Consider the following 19,088-nt stretch of genomic DNA (forward strand, 5'->3'; position numbering starts at 1 on the left):
ATTTTCTTTATCCTTATTGTGGATAGTACCAAAAATTATTTCCAGCATAAAACTACTTGAAGAGAGTTTTTAAAAAGGAATGATTGTGCTATGAATTTTTCATAATCAACCCACGTCAAGATATACCTAAATACACATACAACCAAATGAATGTCTGTATATTTTAGAGAGCATAATAAAATATTTTTCCTAATTCATCTTTGAAATCATAAGTAACAATGGCATTATCAAATTAAGTCAGCTAGCCCTGGCCGGTGTGGCTCCGTGGTTGAAGTGTCAGCCCGTGAACCAAAGGGTCTCAATTCCTGGTCAAGGGCACATATCTGCTACCTGGGTTGCAGGTTGATCCCAGCTGGCTGTGGTCTGGACACATTCCAGAGGCAACCAATCAATGTGTCTCTCACATGTTTCTCTCCCTCCCTCCCTCCCCCTTCCCTCCCTCCCTTTACCTTCCTCCCTCCCTTCCACTCTTTAAAAAAAAATCAATGGAAAAAATATCCTTGAATGAAGATTAACAGCAACTCCAAAAAGAAACAAATTTAAGTAAGCTAGTAGGAAACAATTGGATACATTTTACATTAGCATCAGGTTAGTGGGGGGAGGGGGGGTGGCTTTTGATTTTTAAATGTCAAATGGAAAGCTACTTAATTTCATGAGTCAAGAGATGATATAATTCAATGGAATGAAAGATGACTTTTGTTTCTAACAATTTTCTCTTTAAAAAATAAGTAAAATTTTAAAAATCATCTCATTTCAATATCATATTTTTTTTAAAACCCAACAGTTTGCCATAAGACCAATTTATATAATTAAACACTTCAAAACATAATATGGCATGTATTATTTTTTCACAGGGCCATCAGCTACTAATATATATATAGATCACTTTATTAAAATAATAGAAATTGTATGAAAATCAGCACAATACTTCATTTATTTATTGTATAAGTTTGGCAAACAGCACAAAAATCCAGCAACATTTTGAACACGTAAAAAAGTCGAATGTTGAACAGTACTGGAGATTTTTTTTTTTTACATAATTAATAATGAGCACATGTAAGATTCTGCAAAGCTAGCAAACTGGGGGTGCTTGGCTTCTGAACATATACCACAAAAACACATCAAAAAACAATATAATTTACCTTTACAAAAATTACAGCCAAGCAATAGAAAAGAAGGATGCTAATAATGAAGATACAAACATATATGTGTACTACATATATCTCATACATTGAAATGCTACATACATCTTGTACCCTGAAATGCCATGTGTAGAGAGCCAAGCAGAGTAAATTTAGGCTCATCACTGAGGTTAGGAATTATTTGAGAAGAATTTAATGCTTTTATATAACATACACAATTCTATTATAGCAGTTCCTAGATCATAACAATGTATTCCATTATATATCTGAGAAGTTGAGTCTTCTTTGTTGGCAGTATAAAATTTCTGACCAGTATCAAAATTCTGATAAAACACAAATTAAAGGCATTTTCTAGTGTATGCAAATGTTATAGGGGGCATCAATGAATGTGAGAGAAAAATCTTAGATTTCACACTAAGTTTCTGCTGAGCTTTGTCAAACCAAACAGCTCAACTATAAGGCAAGAAAAAATAACCCCCTACAACAGATTAGTGAGTCTTACCAAGTAAAGATAGGAATTCAATCTTAGGGAAAAACTCTCTACATAAACAGATCTAAAATAGCTGGAATTGAAATGAACATCTAGAAATTACCCAACATCGTGACTCAGTCATTGGTTCAGAAGCCTGACAAACAATCTGTTGGTATATTTTATCAAATTAACTTTTTGGAATCAGCACCAGTCCCCAAAACTTCAAATTATAATATTTAATCTTCATTAAAATACATCCTTTTGTGCTATATAAATACAATTACAATCAAATTAAAGACAGCTGAATTTAGTCAACTTATATATTTTTGTGTAGACTGGGTAGCAACTTAAATTATTATTTATTTACTTGTGCTTCTGTTTTGGGGCACTTTGATTGAAGAGAAACTCATTTCACAGGATTACATCTTGCTAAAGCATTCCTTAGCATTGGTCCAAACTTGAATTCCCTTAGAAACAAACACAAAAAGAACTTTAAACTGTGAATCTGAAAGGATCCTGAAAGCCCAAGTATTCAGCTTCCTGGTGTGCTTTATTTTGCTTTTTGGAATCATTAACAAGTCCAGCAACTATGACACTTTCTGGTAATAGTAACATAAGGGAATGTCTAAAAAGGTAGGAAAATCATTTGTATGAGCCTCTCTTCAAAATGCAGACAGAACTCCTACAACTTCTTTTTCAAAACTTGAGTTTTTAAGGTTCAAAACATAAACTCATTTACTCATATCACATATTCTTATCATTTCTATTTATAAACCAACACATTTTCATTCAGTTTTTCTATGTAATATTTGAAAAAAAGACAAAAACCTTATTAGTCTAACAATTAAATATAAATTAATGAATTATTAAATTATTACTCTAATAACTAATGTTTTGATAGAAATCAATTATGTACTAAACTAGAGGCCCAGTGCATGAATTCATGCACGGGGGGGGGGGGGGGGGAGGGGAGGGTGTCCCCTCGGCCTGGTCAGTAATTGGGGCCGATCTGTGGGGGAAAGGTGCCAGAAAGGGGGCGGCCGGCTGGGGAAGGGACCGCGGGAGGTTGGCTGTGGGAATGCACTGACCACCAGGGGGCAGCTCCTGTGTTGAGCATCTGTCCCCTGGTGGTCAGTGTGCGTCACAGCAACCGGTGGACAGGTTATTTGGTTGCTTAGGCTTTTATACATATAGATTACCGAATCCCTCTTAATGGTTCTGGCAAGCTATGTAGTACAAAGCTTATCTATATATATAAAAGCCTAAGTGACCGGACAACCGGCCAGTAGCTATGATGTGCACTGACCATCAGGGGCAGACGCTCAATGTAGGAGCTTCCCCCTGGTGGTCAGTGCGCTCCCACAGTGAGGGCACGACTCAGCTGACAGACGGGTGCCAGACGCTGGGCTCACGGCTGGCGAGCACAGCTGCGGCAGTGCGAGCCTCTCTCGCAGACACTCCTCCTGCATGCCCGAGCGGCAGCAGCAGGCACAGCAGGGCCGGGATGAGTGGAAGCAGCGTGGCAACCAGCCCAGGCTTGGGCTCTTCCCCAGCCGCCTTCCACTTCACACACTACTTTGTGCTGTGTAGGATCAACGCGGACAGTGGGCTGGAGCCTGATGAGCTGGCAGGTAAGGCTGGGCTGCAGTGGCTCAGAGGTCCACTGATCCCCACAGGCCAGGCTGAGGGACCCCACCGGTGCATGAATCTGTGCACCAGGCCTCTAGTAAGATATAATATACCTAACATGCTTACATAAGAAGGTATGATTGTAGAATGTAACAGTAAAATCTAAAGAAGTGGTAGAAACAAAAGTATTTTTTAAATAAACAAGATACATAGTCTCTAATAAACTACTAAATTATGAAGAAGGAATCCTATATAATAAAAGCCTAATATGCTAAGTGTCTGACCATTTGTTTGACTAGTTGCTTTGACATGCACTGACCACCAGGGGGCAGACACTTTGACTGCTAGGTTAGCTTGCTGCTGGGGTCCGGCCAATCGGGACTGGGCAAGATGGGTTGGACACGCCCTGGAGCCCTCCTGTGGTACCTCCCAGGCCCCGATCATGCACTGATGGGGTCCCTCGGCCTAGCCTGAAAGGATCCAGCTGAAACAGGCAGTCCAACATCCCCCGAGGGGTCCCACATTGTGAGAGGATGCAGGCCAGGCCGAGGGACCCCCACCAGTGCAAGAATCCGTGCACCGGGTATCTAGTATTTTAATATTTAAATGTTAAAATGTGTCTATATTTATCAAAGTTTCAAATAATAGGAAAAAAACAAGAATCTTTTTAGTTTTTTCTTTCTTGATAAGATACAAAAAGCAAATAAAATTTTTAAAAACACACAAAAACCCTTTAAAATGCCTCAGATTGGCTGGATAAAGTAGTATCTAATAAACAGTATTTCTTGTTAGGAAGGATAAGATAGAGGGTATGCACTGTCAAAATAAGATATCCATGAGACATCAACTGGAAACACAAACACTGCACACTAGCACATATAATGCAATCTCGTTTTTGTAGGGAAGAGGAAAGTATGTATTTTCTAAATAACTATATATATACAAAAACACCTGAAAGGACACACATGAGGTATAACAGTGGTGAGTTTTCTAAAAGGAATTTGGGGAAGGAGGCTAAGATGCTTCTGGATTATTTGAAAATTTTCAATGAACATTTTGTTTTTATGGCAATTTTAAAAACAAACTTGAAAATCAATCAAGTATTTCTTTAAAAAGCCTCAGCCCCCTTGATTCAACAAATTAGAAAATTCACTATCCAAAAGGTTGACCAGTGGAGAGAACCAACGTGGCAGCGCAGGTAAATGCATGTACTCGCGGCTTCCCACAACCTCATAAAAATTACAACTAAAATACAGCAGAACCACCATCATTCAGAACCAGCTGAATAGAAGTCCTACAATTAGAGAATTAAAAAGGAAGCACACTGAGACTGCTAGGAGGGGTGGAGGTGGGGAACGGGCTGGTCTGACGCCCACATGTGGCATTTTTTTTAATCCGAGCGATATCTCAGCTGCAGAGGCCTCCCATGAGGAGCAAGGGCTCCACCACAAACCTCTCAGCCCAGGGTTCCAGTGCTGAAATGAGAAGTCCCGTAACTTCAGGCAGTAAAAACCCGTGGGGATTGTGGCTGAGTTGACACAGAGGCTGCCGGAGCCCCAGCAGTTCCTCTTAAAGGGCCGTGCCCTGACTTACTGGGGCTTGCTCCCTCTGAGCTCCAGCGCTGGGGCAGTGGCTTGGGGGTATCCAGGGACATACAGGGAGGAACTGGATTGTCCTGCATCAGAGCAAGAACTTGGGGGTGACTTTCTCCCACAGAGGGGTGCTCACAGGGTTCATTGTTTCTATGCTGAGACCTCCCCTGTCACAGAGCTGACCTGCAGCTATATCTGAGTTACCATGAGTGTGGCCCACACTGTTTGCTCTACCCTGGTGATTCCCTGAGACCCCACCCCACCCAATTTGCAGCTCTACCCAAGCTGTTTGCAGATATGAATGGCTTGTCCTGGCTCAGGCTTCAGACTTTTCTAAAATCTCTCAACAAGCAGCAGCTGGCATCAGAGTGCCCCATACCGATCAATAAGAGGCCCAAGACCCGGTATTAGCACCAGCCTGCCTTGCTTCACAGCCTGGCCTTTCCTGGGCACTTCCACGCCCAACATAAATAGCGGCCATCTGCAAATTGGTCTGTAGCTCCTGCCGGGTGGCTCCAGGCAGTGGCTGAAGTTGCACCTCCTGGGAGGCCCCAGAGTCAGTGCACCCAGTGGACAACTTCAGACCACACCAGATTACAGTTCTACACATCCACAAGTGACACACTCAAGGGGCAGACTCAGTGAGCACCAAAGCCCCACTGAAGGAAGTCCTGCTCCATAGGAGTGTCTCTTGCACAGCAGTCCTTCCACTGCAGCTGGTGCTCACAGCCAAGTGGCCAGGAGATCAATTCCTCCCACTGATGCCAACAGCAATCAAGGCTCAATTACAACAAAACAATACATAGAGCCCACACAGAGGTGCATCTAGAGTAACCAGCTCAAGTGACTGGGGAGGCTGAGCCACTGGGCCCTACATGACACCTATGACACAAGGCCACTCTACCAATTCCAGGAGACATAGCAGCTCTACCTAATACATAGAAGCAAACACAGGGAGGCAGCCAAAAGGTGGTGGAGATAAAGAAACATGTCACGCCCTAGCTGGTTTGGCTCAGTGGGTAAAGTGTCGGCCTGCAGACTGAAGGGTCCTGGGTTTGATTCCAGTCAAAGGCATGTGCTCAGGTTCCGGTCAAAGGCTCGATCCCAGTAGGGGGCATGCAGAAAGCAGTTGCTCAATGATTCTCATCATTGATGTTTCTCTCTCTCTCTCCCACTCCCTTCCTCTCTGAAATCAATAAAAATATATTAAAAAAGAAAGAAAAAGAAACATATCACACACACACAAAAAAAGAAACATTTCACAAAATAAAGAACAGATGAAAACTCCAGAAAAAGAACACAATGAAACAGAAGCAAGCGAACTACTAAATACAGAGTTCAAAACAATGGTTATAAGGTTACTCAAGGATCCTAATCAGAGCTTCAAAGGACTTAGCGAGAATTTCAAGGATATTAGTGAGCACATCAAAGACATGAAAAAGGACCAATCAGAAAGTAAGCATACACTAACTGAAATAAAAAATAATTTACAGGGATTCAACAGTAGAGGATGCGGAGAATCAAATCAACAATTTGGAATATGAGAAAGCAAAAAAACACCCAATCAGGAGAGCAAAAAGAAAAAAGAATCCAAAAATATGAAAATAGTGTAAGGAGTCTCTGGGACAACTTCAAGCATACCAACATTCGCATTATGGGGATGCCAAGACAAAAGAGAGAGCAAAATATTGGAAACCTATTTGAAGAAATAATGCCAGAAAATAATGCCAGAAAACTTGCCCTATCTGGTAAAAGAAAGACTTGTAAATCCAGGAAGCCCAGAGAACCACAAATAAGAGGAACCCAAAGAGGCCCACACCAAGACACATCATAATTAAAATGCCAAAGGTTAAAGATAAAGAGAGAATCTTAAAAGCAGCAAGAGAAAAGCAGTTACCCACAAGGGAACACCCATCTGGCTGTCAGCTGATTTCTCAACAAACTATGCAGGCCAAAAGGGAGTGGCAAGAAATATTCAAAGTGATGAATAGCAAGGACGTACAACCAAGATTAGTCTACCCAGCAAAGCAATCATTCAGAATTGAAGGTCAGATAAAGAGCTTCACAGATAAGAAAAAGCTGAAGGAGTTCATCACCACCAAACCAGTATTACATGAAATGTTGAAGGGTATTCTTTAAGAAGAGGAAGAAAAAGAAAAAAAGGGGGGGAAAAAGATAAAAAATATGAACAATAAAATGGCAATGGGGATTGGGCCTAAACAGGCAGTTGGACATCCCTCTCACAATCTGGGACCACTGGCTCCTAACTGCTCACCTGCCTGTCTGCCTGATCGCCCCTAACTGCCCCCCCTGCTGGCCTAGTTGCCCCCAACTACCCCCCAGCCGGCCTGGTCACCACTAACTGCCCACCCCCCCGCCAGCCTGGTTGCCCCTTACTGCCCTCCCTGACGGCCTGGTTGCCCCCAACTGCTCCCCCACCCCGCTGGCCTGGTCACCCCTCATTGCCCACCTCTGCCAGCCTGGTTGCCCCTCACTCCCCCCCCCCCCAGCCTGGTTGCCTCAACTGCCCTCCCTGCAAGCCTGGTCGCCCCAAGCAGCTTGCTGTTTGGTCGTCCCTCACTAACCCCCCTGCCGGCCTGGTCACCCCACACAGCCTGCTGCTCGGTCGTTTGGTTGCCCCTCACTAACCCCCCTGCCAGCCTAGTCACCCCATGCAGCATATGTTCAGTCATACGTTCGGTTGCGATGGTGCTTAGGCTTTTATATATATAGATATGCATTACCTATGGACACAGACAATAAGGTATTGAGGGCTTGGGGTGGGGCGGGAACCAGGTAGAGGGGGGCAATGGGAGAAAAATACCCTCAACAATAAAGATTAAAAAAAAAAAAAAAGTTAACCAAAAAAACAGAAGTGACATTTGCTTTTAAGGCTAATATTAATATTTTTATGAAAAATTTTTGGTTTATTGCTACTGTAATTTAGTATTTTATTATATTATATTCAATTCCCATTTTGAGTAGAAAACATTATAACAAAGTATGGTATTTTAAGTTATACACAAGTAAAATATACAAAATATAGCTACCCCTATTTATCCAAAATAAAACCTGTTAATCTTAACTTCTTGTACTTTAACTTTCTAAAGAAAAGAACTGTAGATTTTCCAATGTAAAAATATATTCCTCTTAGGAAAGCAAATAAAACATGATGAAACTTTATAATCCTGTTCTTGGGAAATAAGGTGAACATACACTCTTATTAATCTCATGTGAGTAAACTATTGCTTACTATAGTTATTATCTTAGGATACATGAGTTGACCCACAAGATATCCAAGGTATGTCCAAATATACCTGCAGTAATAAATATCCTTTTTTACTCAAGAGACTTATTTCTAGCATCCTCAAAAATCTAACCCTAAGCAAAGTGGGGGAAAAGTTCTTTGAACTATTATATAAAATCTGCATTTTATTTTGGGAAAAGCAAATGGTAAATCACAAGGAGCTTATTAATAAGTCTTTTATAAGGAATGAAAAGGTAAACCACAACAAAACCAAATCGAAAAACCTTTGTTATCTGATCTTTCAGACCACCCAAGATTTAAACATTTTAATCGTATTTTACTTAATTTTAGTGAGAGGAGGGAGAAAAAAGGAGAGAAACATCTATGTGAGAGTGAAACATTAATAGGTTGCCTCCTCCACACCCCCTACCTGGGATCAAGCCTGCAACCTGGGCATGTGCCCTGACTGGGAATTGAACCAGTGATGCCCAACCAACTAAGCCACACTGGCCAGGGCAGACCACCCAAGATTTAAAAAGGCAGATAAGGCCAAAACCGGTTTGGCTCAATGGATAGAGTGTTGGCCTGTGGACTGAAAGGTCCCAGGTTCGATTCCGGTCAAGGGCATGTACCTTGGTTGCGGGCACATCCCCAGTGGGAGGTGTCCAGGAGGCAGCTGATCGATGTTTCTCTCTCATCGATGTTTCTAGCTCTATCCCTCTCCCTTCCTCTCTGAAATATCAATAAAATATATTTTTAAAAAAATAAAAAATAAAAAAAATAAATAAAAAGGCAGATAAGTAAGACTGTAAATGTGAAGCACCCTGTGAAACAGCAAGGCAGGCAGTAGGAGTTGACAGGATAAAAGCAACAGAAACACAAACTACCACAGATCCAACCATCAGCATTTGCAGATTGAACAGTCATGACTTGAACTTCTCTTAAGTGACCCCAAAGATCCACAACATGAAGTAACTTACAATTTCACTGAGTCAAAAATGTGAATTAGCCCAATAGTAAAGGAGCCCAGTTAACCAGTGTGTTAAGTCTGATGTTTACGTCTGAAAATATGTTTGTTCTTTACTGCTATTATTTTTGATACAAATGAAAAGGTCTAGGAAAGTGATTGGTTCCTAGCAAGAAAATAAAAACTTTGGATAAATTAAAGCGTAAGAGTGTTTACATGAGTGTAATTTTTCCTCTAAGAAGGTCTTCATAAATATGGGAATTTACTTTACTATGTGGTTTACTGAGAAAATGCATGTTAAATTGCTCGATAAATTGTGAAGGGCTAGACAAATGTAAAGCACACAGATAGATCTAAGGTTATGAAAAAGTTGTTAAGAAATGTTTTATATTTTATTCTTACAACAGCATTTTAGAAAGAGTCCCACAATTGTCAAAAGACTTATTTTAACTAAAATGAGCTTCAATGTTTGTATCTTCTACTACAGACATCAGCTACATGAAGGATATACTCTGACAACAAATCATATCATAACCAAACAAATATAAGCTATTTTTCAATCAAAGTATCCATCACTGTTAGGAAGAATATTGTACTGTCCTGTCTTGAGACCATCATACAATCAAAGTAATGTTAATTTATATTTTTAAATACAAGTGATAAATGAGGCACACAAATTTGAAACTTCAAATGAGTGGAGACTCAGTAACTGATATTTTGGTTATGATCCTTCTTTTAAAATTAAGTAGAATCCTAGCCGGTTTGGCTCAGTGGATAGAGCGTCACCCCATGGACTGAAGGGTTCCGGGTTCGATTCCAGTCAAGGGTACGTATCTCAGTTGCAGGTTCCCCAGCCCTGGTCTGGGTGTGTACAGGAGGCAACCAATGAATGTGTCGCTCTCATATCAATATTTCTATCTCTCCCTCTCCCTTCCACCACTCTCCGTAAAAATCAACAGAAAAATATCCTCGGCTGAGGATTAACAAAAAAATAAAAAAGGAAAAAATAAAATTAAGTTGATAAATTGGGAAATATTCTGGAAAGGAAGAAGAATGGACTTCAAAAACGAAAATGATACTTTGATCCAAACAGGATTCGTTTGTTTAAATTTTGTTTTATTTTCTTTTTTATTTATTGATTTGAGAGAAAGAGAAAGAGAGAGAGAGAGAGAGAGAGAGAGAGGGAGAGAGAGAGAGAGAGAGAGAGAAAAAAACATCAATTTGTTGTCCCATTTATTTATACATTCATTGGGTGATTTGTGTATGTGCCCTAACTGGGGATCGAACCCGCAACCTTGGCACATTGGGATGATGCACTAACCAACTGAGCAATCCAGCCAGGGCCAGTTTTATAAAATTTGTAAGCACTTCTGCATGCACTTGTATCTTTAATGAAACCAAAACCCACCTTTTTGCACATACTAATCTGCATGACTGCATAGCTTATGAGAGCCTCCTTTAAATCACGGTTCTTTTGCTCCTTGAAGCGTTCAATATCGGCCCATGCATTTTTCACAAATTCTCTGAAATAAAAGGCATAGTCATTGTTATTATTATTTAAATTAAGTGAACTATATTCTATAAATTCAAATAACCAGCTCTCATTTGAGTTGGTTTTTGTATATATGGAGGAAAAAGCTTTTCCTTGTATAAGATCTATTTTTTAATATGTTTTTATTGATTTCCGAGAGGAGGAGACATAGAGATAGAAACATCAATGATGAGAGGGAATCACTGATTGGCTGCTTCCTGGAGCCCACCCCCCACTGGGGATCGAGCCTAACTGGGAATCAAATTGTGACCTCCTGGTTCATAGGTCGACGCTCAACTACTGAGCCATGCCCAGCGAGGCAGATATATTTTTCTCTCCCTAAAAATTACAGTGGGAGAAAAAGCAAATATTCTCCTACATTTTAATAATTTGTATTTTTGCCACAAGAATTTCAGCTTCAAATCCTACATAATAAAAAGGTAATATGCAAATTGACCCTCACACCCTTGCACAAGATGGCCGCCCCCATGTGGTCAAAGATGGCCGCCACAAGATGGCAGGCAGGGGAGGGCAGTTGGGGGCAACCGGGCCTGCAGGGGAGGGCAGTTAGGGACGACCAGGCTGGCAGGGAAGGGCAGTTGGGGGGGACCAGGCCTGCAGGGGAGGGCAGTTGGGGGGGACCAAGCCTGCAGGGGAGGGCAGTTGGGGGGGACCAGGCCTGCAGGGGAGGGCAGTTGGGGGCAACCAGGCCGGCAGGGGAGGGCAGTTAGGAGCGACAAGGCTGGCAAGGGAGGGCAGTTAGGGGTGACCAGGACAGCAGGGGAGGGCAGGGGAGACCAGGCCAGCAGGGGAGGGCAGTTAGGAGCAATCAGGCCGGCAGGGGAGCAGTTAGGCATCAATCAGGCTGGCAGGAGAGTGGTTATGGAGTGATCAGGCTGGCAGGCAGAAGCAGTTAGGGGCAATCAGGCAGGCAGGGGAGCAGTTAGGCGTCAATCAGGCTGGCAGGAGAGTGGTTACGGAGTGATCAGGCTGGCAGGCAGAAGCAGTTAGGGGCAATCAGGCAGGCAGGCAGGCAAGCGGGTGGGAGCCAGCAGTCCTGGATTGTGAAAAGGATGTCCGACTGCCTGTTTAGGCCCAATCCCAGTGGGACATCCCTTGAGGGGTCCCAGACTGGAGAGGGTGCAGGCTGGGCTGAGGGACACACACAACCCCTTGCATGAATTTCGTGCACCAGGCCTCTACTCTCTATATATAAAAGCCTAAGCAACTGTTACGAATGAACAACAGGTCGACCAGTTGCTATAACGTGCACTGACCACCAGGGGGCAGATGCTCAACACAGGAGTTACCCCCTGGTGGTCAGTGCACTCCCACAGCCAACCTCCCATGGCCCCTCTCCCCCCGGGCAACCAACCTCCTGTGGCCTCTCTCCCCAACCCGCCCCCCCTTATAGGCCTCAATCGTCGGCCAGGCCAAGGGACCCCACCCATGCATGAATTCGTGCACCAGGCCTCTAGTTATTCCTATAAAATAGATATAGATGCCACATGAAGTTGCCTGCCCAGGTCACTGGAAAGTATATACTCTTTTTGCCAGGATAGAGTATATATCACATTTATCATTATTTGCTTTAAATGACTACTACAGTTGCAAAAATTCTGACCATTTTTTGTCTATCTCTCTCTATTCATGAAAAATTACTTTGATTTATTTGGTGCCAATGGTTCTAAAAATTATTCAAAACACCTCCAAACCAATGATATACTCTTTGTCTGCCATGGTCTACTCACTGAATAACAGATGAAAACAATAAGGAAAGTGAGCCAAATGGTGATGGCAGATCAAAACTGAATTTCTAGAAATATTTATGGAATAATTACATGGCAAGCCCTATGCAAGATGTTGAAATATAAAGAGGAAAAATACACGATCACTGGCTTTGAAGGGTTCGTAATTTAGCCAGGGACACTCACTCAGAGCAACTAATCACCCAGTACAAAACCACACACTGCAGTGGCAGGAACCAAGTGCCACAGAGCCTGTGAGGACAGGAGAAGGCTTCACAAAGGAACAGAAGAGCTGGGCACTGAGGGCTTATCAGGCATTTGTTAAATGGCAGAAAAGGAAGGGCAGAGGGACTGTGCAAAGGATAGAATCATAAAAAGTGCAGGGAAATACTATGAAGCCGGAACTTTCTTCTTCCTTCCCGCCCCCCCCCCCCCACATTAAAACAAATGTTTCTATAACATATTTTTGATAACTCAGTAACTGCATTTTAGAAGAACAGTCACATCCAGGGATGCTAATGAAGCTGGGAATTGTTCTAAAGCAACAATCCACCATATAATCTACATGACTGGCTTTGTTAAACACCTCTGCATTTTTACCTGCCTTCCAGATTTTTAGACTTTAGCTGCTGTTCGCCTTCACTTATTTGTTCTTCAAGCACCTTTATTCTGGCTTCTCTCTGCTCTGGAGTTTCTTGACCGAAGAGCTTGGTAGTCATTCCCTTCAAAGAAAATGTCCTCACAGTCTAAAAGGATTTAGAAACAAATGAATGAATAAACAAAATGTGATGTATACATACAATGAAACAGTCAGTCATAAAAAGAAAGGAAATTCTGATACATACTACAACATGTATGAACCCTGAGGACATTATGCTAAGAGAAAATAAGCAGTCACAAAAAAACAAATACTGTATAATTCTACTTATAGGAGGTATCTAGGATAGTCAGATTCACAGACAGAAAGTAGAATGGTGAGCCCTGGCTCGGTAGCTCGATGGTTAGACTGTCATCCTGATATGCCAAGTTGAGGGTTTGATCCCCAGTCAGGGCACACACAAGAATCAACCAATGAATACATAAATAAGTGGAACAACAAACTAATGTTTCTCTCTCTCTCAGAATCAATAAATAAATTTTAAAAGTTAAAAAAGAATGTAGAATGGTGGTTGCCAGGGGTTGGCAGAAGAGGGAAATTGACGGTTGATGTTTAATGGGTATAATTTCAATTTTGTGAGATGAAAAGTGTTCTAGAGGTTGGCAGCATGTTCTTACTACTATACTACTGAAATGTAAACTTAAAAATGGTTAAGGTGATAAATTTTATGTTATATACACTGAGTGGCCAGATTATTATGATCTCTGAACGCATAATAATCTGGCCTCTCAGTGTATATCCTATAGAATAAAAGGCTAATATGCAAATTGTCCCCTCGACCAGGAGTTCGACCAGCAGGCAGGCCAGCCAACTGCCCATGTCCCTTCCCCCTGGCCAGGCTGGCCAGACTCCACCCATGCACAAATTCATGCACCGGGCCTCTAATACACACACACACACACACACACACACACACACACACACACACACACACTGAGTGGCCAGATTATTATGCGTTCAGAGATCATAATAACCTGGCCACTCAGTGTATATTTTACAAGTAAAAACTTTTTAAAAAAGTAAACAGAAAACTTTTGTCATTGTCCCCCTAGATCAGATAGAAGCACCATAAGCCTATATACCAAGGGGCTCCTAATATGATTACTAATACTGAAATAATATGGAAGAGACTAAAAGAGTAAAATTCTAACTGAACTTCTTAATGAAATGGAAAACTTCTAGCTAAAGTGTTTATTAAGCAAGTCATCTATACTAATAAAAGCCTATGTGGTCATCACGCCCTCACGCCGTAACAATCCATCAGCAGGCGGCTGCATGTGCAGCGGGTGCGTGTGGGTGGGCGGGGACTTGATGCTACATGCACAGCGCAGAGGCGGGTCCTGGTGGCTCCGTGCGGCGATGCCTGGGAGTCCCGTGGCTCCATGTGGCACAGAGGCGGGGCCTGGTGGCTCCGTGCGGCAAGGCCTGGGGGTCCCGTGGCTTCGCGCAGTGCGGAGGCAGGACCCCCAGCTCCAGCCTACCTCTTTAGGGCAATCCATCGAGGAGCCCCGGATGGGTGGGCAGGGCCTACCTCTTTGGGGCAATCGATCATGGGGCTCCCGCACTGTGAGAGGGCACAGGCCAGGTTGGGGGACCTCCTCCCCCCCGCAGTGCATAAATTTCATGCACTGAGCCTCTAGTTTCTTTATATTAGTGGTCATATTTTCCAGGCCAAAAACAAAAATAAACCAAACTAAAGAAACATTTAAAATCTGCATAACTCACAGTGAAACTTGGGTATCTATAATAATAAAAACATAATATGCTAATTAGACGGTACAGCCGAATGACCTTCTGGACATCATTCTGGACGAAGCCACAGTGGGGGCCGAAGCAGAGGCGGTTAGGGGTGATCAGGCAGGCAGGCAGAGTGGTTAGGGGCAATAAGGCAGGCAGGCGAGCAGTTAGGGATGATCAGTCAGGCAGGCAGAGGTGGTTGGGGCAATCAGGCAAGCAGGCAGGAGAGTGGTTAGGAGCCAGTGGTCCCAGATTGCAAGAGGGATGTCCGACTGCCAGTTTACGGGATCAGGCCTAAACTGGCAGTCAGACATCCCCCGAGGGGTCCCGGATTGTGAGAGGGTGCAGGCCGGGCTGAGGGACCTGCCCCCTGTGCACGAATTTCATGCACCGGGCCTCTAGTCTATACTAGTATATATAAAAGCCTAAGCGACCATTACAACCGGACGGTAGCTCTAACATGCATTGACCACCAGGGGTCAGACTCTCAACACAGGAGCTGTCCCCTGGTGGTCAGTGCACTCCCATAGCCAATCTCCTATGGCCAGCCAACCTCCTGCGGGCCCTCCCCCTGGCCAGCCAGGTGGTCAGTGCGCAGCCAACCTCTCCCAGCCAGCCAACCTCCCGCGGTCCCTCCCCCGGCTGGCCCCGATCTGGACTAGGCGAGATAGCCCCAATCTGTCAGGAGGGACCCCGCCTGTGTACGAATTCATGCACCAGGCCTCTAGTCTTTAATAAAACAGGATGCCTAAGTCCAAGCATTAAGCTTACTGCTTTAACATTTCCTCAATCCCTGGAGTTTATGCAGGGAAACCTTTTTCTCTTCACATGTAGGAGTAGAGAACCAAGCTCCCTATAAAAGGACTGGGAATTTCCCCTGGGTTTTAAAAATAAATTAAGCCTACTATATACCTGTTTGATAGTCAAAGGTCTTTCCCCATATAGATCTTTGATTTTTCATACACATAGCAAGTGGGTACCTATAAGTACCTTTGAAACTAAAGTACTTAATAGTATAAAGTGACTTATAAATGGTAGCATTGTCACTACTTCATTACTTCTAGATTGTGTGCTCTCACCGTGACAGCCAATTTATGCCAATAAGATAGCAGTAGAGTAGAAAGCTGATTACAGAAATGACCTAAGTCTAATACAATAAGATATGCAATTTTCTTCACAAATGCTCACTGTAAGCATTCAAGAATCAAATATACAAAAAGCTCCTTGTAAAGAGAGATACACTGATTCTGACTGGGTATGGCTTTTCAAAGTAAACTAAAATTTCTATAATATACCTTATAAAATTAAACCTGAAAAAGGTCATTATTTCAATCCCAAAGAATAATGTTTTTTCATTTGGACTTAAGTAGAAATGAAATGACACTTATTACACAGAGCAATGTTAGCAAAATACCTTATAATACTATAGCTTATATTTTTTTATATCAAGATCAAAGAATTATAAAGTTGCCCACAAATTATTCCCCTGTAAAAGCTACAGGCATCCTGAGTAGTGCAACTACAGCTCATGCCACATAAGGCTTGATACAGTAATACCAGAATCCTAAATGGAAAACCACTCACCCCAGTTGCCAGTTCCTCACATTGCTGCTTCTTGGATGCTAAGTCCTGAGCGGCCATCTCCAAGTCATATTGCATAAGTTCATGTTTCCTGCACACAGCCCTAGGGATAAAAAAGAATGCTGCCATTTAATTTTTATGGCTTCTCTTTCAGCATGTTAAAAATTTTTTCCAGGGGTAAAGGGGAGGCATCACAATGTCTTAGCAGGGTCAGAAATTGTGTACCCAGAATTTTCAAGTTTAAATATAGTTGCCCAACATTAAAAATTAAATCTAGCAAAACCTAAGCATAAAAACTTTATATGCCTTAAAACAAAAGGTTGTTTTCTAGATACTTGTAATTTTTTTCAATAAACATCTAAAATTGCCCTAGCCAGTTTGCTCAGTGGATAGAGCATCAGTCTGCAGACTGAAGGGTCCTGGGTTCGATTCCAGTCAAGGGCATATGCCTGGGTTGTGGGCTCGATCCCCAGTAGGGGGAGTGCAGCAGTCAGCCAATCAATGATTCTCTCTCATTATTGATATTTCTCTCTCCCTCTCCCTTCCTCTCTGAATTCAACTTTAAAAAGTTTTAAATAAACATCCAAAATTATCACATCATAAAAAAATATTTTATATAACATAGAAACTAATGCTAAAATCTCACATAGCAACTGAGTATTCTTTAAAAATACTAGTATATCGCAAAGCTTTATATTAGTGGTCATATTTTTCAGGCCAAAAACAAAAATAAACCAAACTAAAGAAACATTTAAAATCTGCATAACTCACAGTGAAACTTGGGCATCTATAATAATAAAAACATATTCTTTTTTATTTAGAAATGTCTATTAGTTTTTAATATCATAAAAGTGATCCTTGCTCACTGTAAAAAAAATTCTAACACAGGAATGCACAAAATTAAAAAAAGTTTCAAGAACCCTCTCTTTTCCCCAATCCCACTATCCAGATACAATCCATGTTAACTGATGGTGTATATCCTTTCAGACTTTAGCTAGGCATTTACAAATGTATATATCTACAAACCTCAAGTGATTCCACATCTTTTCTTACTTAACTATATACCATGAACATCCTATATAATAAAAGCCTAATATGCAAATCGATGGAACGGCAGAACGACCAGTGGAACAACTGGTCACTATGACTCGCACTGACCATGCTCAATGCAGGAGCTGCCCCCAGCCTGCGGGCCCCAGGCCAGCCAAGGCGTGTGCCAGAAGGGGCCCCTCTATCACCCCGCCGGTCACCCTGCAGAGGGAGGCGCGACTGGTGGCAATGACAGGGGGCGGGGCCAGCAAGCGGGCGGTGCCAGGCTGGCCAAGGCAGGTGCCAGTAGGGATGCCCTGATCACCCCGCCGGTCACCCCACAGATTGACACTGATCTCCAGCCAGGCCTAGGGACCCTACCCTTGCACGAATTTTGTGCACCGGGCCTCTAGTATTTCCATATTAATACATGTTAATCTTTTCTATAATTTTAAAGAAAATTCAACTGTATTCAGCAACTTCCTATTCCCTGGTAATGTGGAAATACCTTGGTGAAACAACTTACCACTCAAAGTTCTAGAAGGAAAAGACTAACAATGTTATGTTTTCATACCAATTACTGAACAGGTAAAGAAATATTGTTCCACTGTTTTACTAACCATTATTTTTTCCTAACAGAATTTTTAAACTGCTTTTAAAAATGACAAAAAATTATCAAAAGTGGTTATAATAAAAGCCACTATTATAGGAAAATATTAATTTTTCTAAAATGAACAGAAAAAAATATAGTAACTTCTTAATATGACCACCTACCAAAGAGTTCTGTTTGGCTTTATAGAAGATACCAAAGAATAGAAGATAAAGTTCTGATATTAAGAAGTTTTATAGCCATTACTAAGGAGATAAGATATGCAGGTGTGAAAAAAATTACAGAATAAAAATGGCAGAATAAGAATAGATAGCCCTGGCTAAGTGGCTCAGTTGGTTGGAACATCATCCCATACAGATGTTTTTAAGTGTACAGTATAATGGCATTAAGTACTATACAAAAGGTTGCAGGTTTGATCCCCAGTTGGGGCGTATATGGGAGGAAACTGATCTATGTTTCTATCACATTAATGTTTCTCTCTCTCTTTCACAAATCAACAAACATATCCTCAAGTGAGGATTTTAAAAGGGTAATATACAACCTAGTAAAAGATAGTGTTACATACATACTAGATCTGTAATTTGCTTCCAATCTTCAAATTGAAAAAAGTACAAAGAACAGCACACAGACATCTGATGCCTGAGACTGACGGCTTTTATCAATATAACTAGAGGCCCAATGCACGAAATTCGTGCTAGGGGCTCAGCCCTAACAGCCCCAGCTTCATCTGGAAGGTCGTCCGGAAGGTCGTCCAGAAGGATGTCCAGAAGGTTGTTTGGCTGTTTCGTGTAATTAGCATATTAGCTCTTTATTATATAGGATGTATCAAGGACGGGGATTATCTTAAATTTCTGTCTAGCACTCTGCAACACAGAGGACTACAAAGAGACCTCATTCAATATCTGGAGGAATTAATTAATTTAAAAATCTTATTATTCATTAAAAAAACTTTACTATCTCTATTTTAGAGCAGCATGTATATAGAGTGGTGAGCAGCTGCATCTCTAACACTTATTATACTTACCGTAGGGCTTCTGCATAAAAAAGATACTCCTTTAACTGATCTGCATAATGCTCTTCATCTTCCAAAATATCATCAATAGAAGATGCATACCTATTTAAAAAATATTATAGAAGCAACTTTT

At 41.9% G+C, this 19,088-nt stretch overlaps 1 protein-coding gene across 2 annotated transcripts in view; it reads right to left on the bottom strand.

Annotated features, from left to right (window-relative positions):
- Window positions 1-866: 866 nt before the first annotated feature.
- Window positions 867-19,088, bottom strand: part of SNX4 (sorting nexin 4) — a 74,908-nt gene continuing 56,686 nt past the window's right edge. The window contains exons 10-14 of one of the 2 annotated variants that reach the window (XM_080656562.1): window positions 18,968-19,057; window positions 16,308-16,407; window positions 12,929-13,074; window positions 10,458-10,572; window positions 867-2,081 (exon numbers count right to left, since the gene is read on the bottom strand). In XM_080656562.1, the coding sequence (XP_080512688.1) occupies window positions 2,034-2,081; window positions 10,458-10,572; window positions 12,929-13,074; window positions 16,308-16,407; window positions 18,968-19,057 (499 nt within the window). In that variant the 3' untranslated portion in view covers window positions 867-2,033. The remainder of the gene's footprint in view (window positions 2,082-10,457; window positions 10,573-12,928; window positions 13,075-16,307; window positions 16,408-18,967; window positions 19,058-19,088) is intronic. The other variant, XM_080656563.1, reaches the window with a different exon arrangement.

The sequence above is a fragment of the Plecotus auritus genome, assembly GCF_963455305.1.
Source record: "Plecotus auritus genome assembly, chromosome: 2".
NCBI lineage: Eukaryota > Metazoa > Chordata > Mammalia > Chiroptera > Vespertilionidae > Plecotus > Plecotus auritus.